This window comes from Phyllostomus hastatus, unplaced genomic scaffold (genome assembly GCF_019186645.2).
Source record: "Phyllostomus hastatus isolate PE091 unplaced genomic scaffold, TTU_PhHast_1.1 phas_contig_159, whole genome shotgun sequence".
In the NCBI taxonomy this organism is placed as follows: Eukaryota; Metazoa; Chordata; class Mammalia; order Chiroptera; family Phyllostomidae; genus Phyllostomus; species Phyllostomus hastatus.
Genome location: NW_025333640.1, coordinates 8695703 through 8705554, shown reverse-complemented (window position 1 = coordinate 8705554; position 9852 = coordinate 8695703). Strand labels below are relative to the sequence as shown.

The 9852-nt window shown below is 40.4% G+C and overlaps 1 protein-coding gene across 1 annotated transcript; it reads left to right on the top strand.

Moving 5' to 3' along the window:
- The first annotated feature begins 7200 nt into the window (after positions 1-7200).
- Positions 7201-8878, top strand: LOC123813934 (disintegrin and metalloproteinase domain-containing protein 20-like). The gene is made up of 2 exons (XM_045831381.1): positions 7201-8299; positions 8421-8878. The coding sequence occupies exons 1-2, from the start codon at positions 7201-7203 to the stop codon at positions 8876-8878; spliced, it is 1557 nt and encodes a 518-aa protein (XP_045687337.1).
- The last annotated feature ends 974 nt before the right edge of the window (positions 8879-9852 follow it).

Here is a 9852-nt window from a genome sequence, read left to right as displayed (position 1 = left end):
CTGTGACTTAATGCATTGTTACTCATGTTTTAGAAAACTGTGACTTAGGCTATAAAGTAGAGCAAGAAGGGAGGAAGTAATTAAGGTACAGAGATTGATCAATTTGACAAAATAATGAGGATATAAAAAGAATTCATCAATTATCTTATATGTATATTAGTATGTATCATAATGTTCAATCAGCAATAGGCAATGGTGGCACTGGAAGTGAGAAGTGCCATGGGTTAGATGGATGTTACCTAAATGTGTTTATATTTGATTACATTCTTAAGAAGAAAAACATTTTTCAGCACCATGTAAAATGGAATAAAGTCTAATTAGAAGGGTATCTGTAGATGGGAGTTGAAGACAAAATAAAGTATCTTCACAAATGCAAAAAAAATCAATAATCCCGAAAGGATGGAGGAAAGCTTTGGGGAGAGTAATATTTTCTCACAGGGCAAACACTTCTAAATTCCCACAGTTTTAGGATTGCAAGGTAACTCTCAATTTCAGTCTTCAAATAGGTGTATTTACCTCATAGGCAAATATATATATATATCTTGTATGAAAAATACAAATACAAAAATATTTGCCTCAATAATACAAACATATTGTCACATATTTACAAAAATGAAAAATCGGGTACAAACATCATGCCTCTCTGACAATAATGATTTGTTGCTTTCTTCCTTGAATAATATATTAATAAAACCACATAATTTACAGACACTGGGCTACACACTTGGGAAACATGAATAAATAATACAGGCCTAAATAAATAAATGGTCCTCATCACAAATTTGGACAGAGTGATTGGGACAAAGGTAAACATTATAAATTTGTAAAATTGCATTCAATATTTTACATATATGTGCCAATTTTTATTTATAGTGTGAATATCCACAGTCCTCATCAGATCATTAAAGTACAGAGAGTGTTTAAAGTAGGAACATCAAGACCCCCATATGAATTGACAAAACACAGGAAAGCAAAGTCTTCTATGAGATCTAAAACACACTGATCAAATACGCTTCCTATAGTAGATCATACAAAAATTTAAAATGCCTATTTAAGGGTTTTTAATCTTGAATTCAACATATCCTTTCCCTAAATCCTTTAGGGAAATCCTTTAGGGAAATTCTTGACATCCTTTCCCTAAAATCATCTTTCCTATGACTTATAGAATCTTTCTTTCATGAAAAGCAACAGCAAGTTTTCTTCTGTGATCACACTTTTTCATGGAAAGACCTTTTATCCTACTTAATTCTACTAAACCTGCATGTCAGTAATGTGAAGCCCAATTGATACTTTGACCCTTGAAGTTTGGCTGATTAGATGTAAAAAGAAACACAGGAAGGAGTTAAGACAAGTACTAATTTGTTGCATGGATATATACAGGGGTGGGCAAAAGTAGGTTAGTAATAATTAATAATGAAATAATTAATAAGTAATAATATAAGAATAAGCTCTTTCTCACTCATAATTGTAAGTCTACTTTTCCTACCCCTGTATATTAAGGACAATAAGAAAAATAATAATATGTGTAAGTATTTTAAAATATTTTTCTTGAGTAGTGTGACCAAACAATTTGTCATTTAAAATTGATAGGAAAGCCCATTCTACAAATAGACAATTGAAGCCAAGGCCCCAGTCAAGATGGTGGCATAGATAAATGCATTACCCACATCCCCTCACAACTACATCACAAATACAACTAATATGGCCTTGCACAGATGTGGAGAAGGGAACCCTAGTGCACTCTTGGTGGGAATGCAGACTGGTGCAGCCACTGTGGAAAACAGTATGGAATTTCCTCAGAAAACTCAAAATGGAACTGCCTTTTGACCCAGCGATTCCCTGCTGGGATTATACTCTAAGAATCCTGAAATACCAATTCAAAAGAACTTAGGCACCCCTATGTTCATAGCAGCACTATTTACAATAGCCAAGTGCTGGAAACAGCCTAAGTGCTCATTAGTAAATGAGTGGATCAAAAAACTGTGGTGCATTTACACAGTGGACTATTACACAGCAGAAAGAAAGAACTCATACCTTTTGCAACAGCATGGATGGAACTAGAGAATATTATGCTAAGTGAAATAAGCCAATCAGTAAAAAACAAAAATCACATGATCTTACCTATAAGAAGAATCTAATGAACAAAACAAACTAATGAGCAAAATAGAACCAGAGGCATGGAAACATGGAACAGACTGACGGTGAACAGGGGGAATTTTGGAGGGGCATAATGGTGGAAAGAAGGGGAAGGGACTATCAAAGAACATGTATGAATGACCCATGGACATGGACAACAGTGTGGGATTGACTTCAGGAGTAGGGGTTGGGCTGGATGGAGGAGAGCAAAGTGTGGGAGTGGGGTGGGATTGAGACAACTGTAATATAATAACAATAAAAAGTTTTTAATAAAAAAATAAAAAATACAACTAAACTATGGAACATCCATCATTCAGAACCACCTGAAATATAGCTTAATGGAAGTCATAAAACTAAGGATATAAAGAAGAAGCCACATGAGACTGTTAGGAGGGGTAGAGACATTGAACAGGTTTGTCTCACACCTACATGTGGTGCATAAAAATTGGGAAGAATATCTCAGCTGTGGAGGACACCCCTGAAAAGTGAGGGGTCCAGACCCACACCAGGTTCCCTATATAGCCTAGGGTTCCAGTGTTGGGAAGAGAAGTTCCCCTAACTTATTGGTGTAAAAACCAGAGGAGATAGTGGCTGAGTGAGGTGGAGGGCTTCTGGAGTCCCAGGAAGTTCCTCCCAAAGGGCCTGAGCACAGACTTACTTGAACTTATTCCCTCTAAATTCCAGAGCTGAGGCAACAGCCCAAAAGGCCCAGGAATATACAGGGAGGAACTAAAGTGTCTGACATCAGGGTGAGAGCTAGCAGGGCAGCTTTCTCTCAGAAGTCCTGACAGAGGCAAGTATTCCTTTTCTGAGCCCTTCTCCCACAGAGCTGGCATGCAGGTGCCATGTCTGAGTCTTCAGCTACCTGGCTATCACTCTTCACCCCACCCTATGATTTTCTGAGACCCCACTCCAACAACTTTCAGACCCACCCAAGGTGTTTCCAGTGGCTTTTCTATACAAATAACCAGCCTTGGCTCATGCTTCAGACTTCCCTAAAATCTCTCATACAAACATTTGACACTGGCATGTCCCATACTTCTTGCTAAGTGGCCCCAGGCCCAGAGAAGAGAGCAAGAACATGAAAACTATTTTAAAAAATGACAGAAAACTTCCTTAACCCGGTGAAGGAAATAGATATACAAGTCCAGGAAGCAGAGAAAAACCTAAACAAGATGAACCCAAAGAGGCCCACACCAAGACACATCATAAGTAAAATGCAGAAGGTTAAAGGCAAAGAGAGAACCTTAAAAACAAGAGAAAAGCAGTTACTTACCTTCAAGGGAGCTCCCATAAGTCTTTCACCTGATTTCTCAACAGAAACTTTTCAGGCCAGAAAGGATTGGCAAGAAATACTCAAAGTAGCCCTGGCTGGCGTAGTTCAGTGGATTGAGCACGGGCTGGGAACCAAAGTGTCCCAGGTTCGATTCCCAGCTAGGGTACATTCCTGGGTTGCAGGCCATAACCCCCAGCAACTGCACATTGATGTTTCTCTCTCTCTCTCTCTCTCTCTCTCTCTCTCTCTCTCCCTCTCCCTTTCCTCCCTAAAAAATAAATAAATAAAATCTTTAAAAAAAAAAAAGAAATACTCAAAGTGATTAAAAGAAAGGACTTACAACCAAGATTACTCAGCAAAGCTCTCATTTAGAATTGAAGGACACATAAACAGTTTCCCAGATATGAAAAAGCTAAATGAGTTCATCACCACCAAACTAGTACTACAGGAAATGTTAAAGCGTCTTCAAGAAAAAAAAGAAAAGAAAAAAAGATTTTAAAAATGAACAATAAAGTGGCAATAAACACATCTATGAGCAAGTGAATTTTTAAAAACAAAATAAAGAAGCAGAACAGGAAAAAAACTCAACAGTGAACATTTTTTTCTACTTTGTCTTCCAAATCACTGATTCAATCCTCTGCTTCATCAAGCCTGCTTTGAATTCCTACTAGTGTAGTCTTCATTTCAGATATTACATTCTTACTTCCCACTGGTTTTTATTCATACTTTCTATGCCCTTTGACATGCTGACATAGTTTCCATTAAGTTCCTTGAGCATTCTTATAACCATTTATTTGAACTCTGTCTGATAAATTGCTTCCGTCAATTTTTTTTCTGGATATTCCTTTTTTGTTGTTGGAGGGTTGTTTCTTTGCTTCCCCATTTTAACTGTCTCTTTTGTTTCTATGTATTAGATACATAGATACATAGATCTATGTATTAGATACATAAATACAGCTTGTACACTTTGACTCTGTCTTTGTGGGGTAGCCTAGTGTGATAAGAGTCCTGTGGGACCCAGTTGATGCAGTCACCTTGATCTCTGAGCTGGATGGTCTAGGAATGTTCCTTGCATGGGCTATGTGGGCTCTCCTATTGTATTTGGGTCTTGATTGGTGTTGGACATTTTGTTGATGGGATCTCCCTTCCAACTGGCTGACTGAGAGGCTCAATCCCAATGACAGCTTGTACACTGTTCTACAGGTGTTGACAGAACAAAACAAAACAACACACACAAAAAACAAGCAATCCCCCCAACATCAGCAAAATCAATGACAAAATAGCACAGAATAAGAAAAGAGAAATAGAATAGTAAAATTTTAAAAAGAACACAAGAAGACCAAGGAAAGAAAAATGATTATGAGAGGAGAGAAGGAAGAGAAACAATAAAAGTAAGGAATAGAAAGAGGAAAATACTGCCTCCCAAAAAAGAACAATGTAAAAGAAAGAATAAAAAAATAAGAAAAGGAAAGAAGAAAAATAGAATAAGAAAAAGTAGTAAAATAAGAGATATGAAAGAAAAATGAAGAAAAAGAAAATTAAAAAATATTAAAAGGCTATGAAAAAGAAAAATAATGAAAAAGAACAAAGTGGAATTTGTCTCAGCAGTGTTTAGTGCCTGCCTGCTGGGTTCTCTCTTTGGATACAGCTCTGATGTTGTCTGAATCTGGTGTAAGCCAATGTCAAATGTTGACCCTGTCTAGCCCTCGGCAGCCTGTTTGAAGCTACAGGTGATCCACCGTCTGTGGCTGTCCCCTCCAGGCTTGACTGTGCATGGAATGGGCCAAGCTGTGCTTTAAGGTCAGCTTTTATCAGCATGGGGGCCCAGGGATAGATCAGCAAATGTCCCAAGGATCCACCTTTACCTGCTTCTGCCTACCAGTCTGCTGTCAGTCTTAGTCACTGGCACAACTTTCTGAGAGGGTTTCTGGTAGAATGGAGAGGATAGGACCCCTGGATCTCTCATGGAGGAGGAAATGTTGTTCAGACTTCAAGGAAGATGGCAGGTGTCTTCTTCCACCCCTGAACCACACAACTGAGTCTGACTCCAGAACCCAGAGTGGGTCTTTTGGAAACCAGAAAAGTATTTCCATGGCTCTCCCATGAGGGGGAAGCACTAGCTTGGTTCCCAGGGAAGTATCTGGAATGACCACGCCCTAAAGTCAGTCTCTGATACTCCATGATTCTGCCTATATTTCTGTCTCCTCATCAGGGGTTAAGATGCAGGTTGGAGGAAAAAATAAATTGAAAAGATGCCAGGTGGGGTGAGCAGAATTCCAGAGGGTAGGGACAAGCTGTATCCCAGAGAGTGGAATAATTGTTTTGCCCATAGTAGGGGCTTGCTCCTCTCAGGAAAATGGCCGCTGCAGTACTGGGTGATGTCCCGGCACAGGGATCCCAGCAACCACCCCTGCAACCTCCCCCAGTGCTCCCTGCTCCAGACTCTCCTCAGGCTACTCTAGTCCACACCACCCTCTCTTCACCAGACCCCAAGGTGAATGGCTGCAAATGAAAAATCTGTGCTTTGGCCCCTTAAAAAAAATAGTGGCTTTGTCTCCAGAGGGCTCTGTCTCTCCGGGAAAGACAGAAGTCCCATGGCCTTTCACCGCCGGATGCTATGAGGGCAGCTGATTCCAGCTCTGGCAGCCCAGCAAGGAAGCCCAGTCTGGGGTTCAGGCTTCACTCCCCTCAGGCAGAAGCTCCCACAGCCACGCCATCAGCTCAGCCTGCCACCCCTGGGAATGGGCCGGCCCCTTTCGCATCTCCACTCTTCCTACTGGTCTCAAGGCGGTTTCTGCTCGCCCTTGGTTAAAAGTCTCCTCTTCGGGTAGTCTTCGACTGGTTACTTCAGATAGCTGTTTCCTTCTCTTTTTTTTACTTCTCTTTTGGTTCTGGGAGGAGCTGTGAGAAAGATTCTCCTACTCTGCCACCATCTTGTGACCACCCCCCCCCCAACAACAAAGAACATTTTGATGGTTGCCAGATGGGAGGGGGTTGGGTGAAAAAGGCAAAGGGATTAAAAAAAGTACAAATTGGTAGTAATAGAATAGCCATTGGGATATAAAGTACAGCACAGTGACTATAATCAATAATATTCTAATAACTTTGTATGGTGTCATATGAGTACAAGATTTATTGGGATGGTTACTTAGTAAGTTATATAAGGTCTAATCACTGAGGTGTACACCTGAAACTAATATAATATTGTTTGTCAATCATAATTGAAAAATAAAAGTGGTTTCAAAATAATAATGGTAGAAAAAGAAAATTGAAAGAAAAAACTATATATTATGTATACCAAATCAATATGTATAAAGAGACTCCCTCTTAAAACATATGTTTACCTCTCCATTAAAACTTCCTGTTTTATACATTTATTGTGAAAATGTTCACACATGTTCAGGTATTTAAAGAACAGTGTCATTAATCACTATGTGCCATTCATCTAGATTCAAAAAGTGTCAGTCTATGACTAATCACCATTTTTCATACACCCGCAGTCTCACACTGTCTTACCATTCCATAAGGGCAAATGCATGCAGTATTCTGAGTCATGTCTTGAGCCAAACGCTAAACCATTTTAATCTGTATGTTTTTCTTCCTCTTCCACCTTGGCCTGTTCAAAACCCCTACCCCATCTATACTCTTCTTTTTATTTTCTCTTTTAGTGTGCTACTCTGATGGTGCGACTTTGCCAGAGAACAGATTTTAAGTCAGTGCTGAATACCCAGCTCAGAGAGACAACACAGAACAGTGACACTTCCTCCCATCATATTTTGTTCTCACCAATGGCTGTATATGGTGGCTCCATAATGGCCATGGATGAGGACCTGGTGCATGTAAGGAACACTGTCCTGTCACTCTGGCTGGGGGTGTTTCTGTTCCTATACCAATGGTCCCAGGTTGGGCACTCCCAACGCCATGGTCCTCTGGGGGTGGTGATTCCGCTGAAGGTAACAGTCATCAGTCTGGGCATGAAACCTGGATGTTGGCTCTCTTACAGTATGCATTTTGGGGGCCAGAAACATATTGTCCACATGAAGGTCAATAACTATTTGCTATCCAGACACCTTCAAGTGTTCAGCTACACAAACCAGGGTGCCCTCCTTCTGGAACAGCCTTTCATCCAGAATGACTGCTACTATCAAGGCTATGTGGAAGGGGACCCAGAATCCATGGTGACCCTCTGTACCTGTTTGGGGGGTTTCCAAAGAACATTACAGACAAATGACGTTGTGTATGAAATAGAGCCCAAGAGGCATTCTACCACGTTTGAACATCTCATATACAAGGTGGACAGGAAGGAGACACAATTCCCACCCATGAGGTGTGGCTTGACAGATGAAGAAACAGCACGACAATTGAAGTTTCAAGAGACTGTTAATTTCACCTTGATGCAGAGTGGGTATGAAGGCTGGTGGACCCACAAGCGGTTTCTTGAGCTGGCAGTGGTGGTGGACTACAATCGATACATGCATCGTGCAAGTAACACCACAAAAGTGCAGTATGAAGTATTCCTTGTTGTCAATGGAATTGATAACTTCTTGAGCTCACTGGATGTTGATGTGGTTTTAATGGGAATTGAGGTCTCAAATGCAAGAAACCTCCTTCCAGTAAATAACATAAGTGATCTCTTGGTGGGATTTTGCAGGTGGAAGAAAAACAGCTTTAATAACTGCTTAACCCATGATGTTGCACATGTTTTCGTAAAGCAGCACTATGTTATTTCTGTGGGCTTAGCCTATGTTGAAGGAGTATGTAACTTTCATTTTAACTGTGGAGTTGATAGTTTCATGAATGATGATGTGCATGATTTTGCATATATTGTGTCACATGAACTTGGTCATAATTTGGGTATAAAACATGATGAAAACACCTTAAATGTAGGTATAGGGCCTGCATAATGTATCCATCAAAGTAGATACAACTAGGTTCAGCAACTGCAGTTATGCTGACTTCATGAACACCATTGCAAAATGAAATTGTTTCTACATTTTATCAAATACAGGGAACATCTTCACAGTTACACAGTGTGGAAACAGTGTGGTTGAAGGAGGAAAAGAGTGTGACTGTGGCACTTTGCAGTTCTATATAAAAGATCCCTGTTGTCAATTAAGTTGTACCCTGAGATTGGGGGCTGCCTGTGCTTTTGGGCTTTGTTGCCAAGACTGCCAGATCCTGCCAACAGGCACAGTGTGTAGACAACAGGAAAACACATGTGATCTCCCAGAGTGGTGCAATGGGACATCCAACCATTGTCCAGAAGATGTGTATGTGCAGGATGGGATCCCATGCGAGGACAGTGGCTACTGCTATGAGAAGAGATGCAATAACCGTGAAGAACAGTGTAGGAACATTTTTGGCAAAGAGGCCAAGAGTGCCAATCAGAGTTGCTACACCAAAATGAACACCCATGGTGAACGATTTGGGAACTGGTATCCGTGGCTCCAGATACGTGCAGTGTAACATGTCAGATGTCCTGTGTGGGAGGTTGCAGTGTGAGAATGTGAGAGAAATTCCCCTTCTGAGAGATCATTCTACTGTGCATTGGACTCGCTTCAATGACATCACCTGCTGGGGTACCGACTACCACTTGGGGATGGCCATTCCTGACATTGGTGATGTGAAAGATGGTATAGAGTGTGGTGCAGACCATGTGTGCATCAAAAGGAAGTGTGTCCATCTGTCCCTCCTGGTAACTGGGTGTTCACCTGAGACCCATATGAATGGGGTCTGTAACAACAGAAACAACTGCCACTGCAGCCGTGAGTGGGACCCTCCCACCTGCCAGCAAAAGGGCTATGGGGGAAGTATCGACAGTGGCCCACCTCCTGGGAGAAAAAGTGACAAAATGGGGGGGAAAAAGATGTACCTGATAGAACTTTGGCTGATTAATTTTGTTTTTGTATCATGCTTGTTAATTTTGGGTTTTATGAAATTCAAAAGAACACATAATAATGAAGAGCCAAATGTTCCATCTTCAACTGAAACAGAGCAAAATGTTCCACCTTCATGTGTAAGAAGACCAAAATGTCAAGCCTTTACCTAAGGAAGAAGAGCAAGATGTTCAATTTCACTGAAAGATGAACAACAAAATGTTCTGATTGCATCGTAGAAAGAAAAGCAACAATATACAGCTTCAATAAAGAAACCGAGTCTTACCGAATTTTCCCATGTTCCAGGTTTTAGTCTCCTTGCTGTAGAAATGTTACAGAATTGTATCACAGTTCATTGACATAATCCCCAAGATATTTTATCATTTGGGATCATAAAACATTGGCCATTAAACAATTGGCCAAATATGCTAATTCCTAGAGTATTTCTACTTTATATTATTTTAAATAATTTTAGTGTTTAATTGTTCATGGAATTAGTCTCTTTGTGTTTGTGAGCAACGGCACAGATCCTGGGTTATGTGTATTGTGTGATTTTAATTTGCT

What these genes read in the sequence shown, in the direction of transcription:
- LOC123813934 (XM_045831381.1), top strand. Translation starts at nt 7,201, where the DNA reads ATGGCTGTATATGGTGGCTCCATAATGGCCATGGATGAGGACCTGGTG. An exon ending in TGAAAACACCTTAAATGTAG is followed by an intron (nt 8,300 to 8,420) that starts GTATAGGGCCTG and finishes TATCAAATACAG; the next exon opens with GGAACATCTTCACAGTTACA.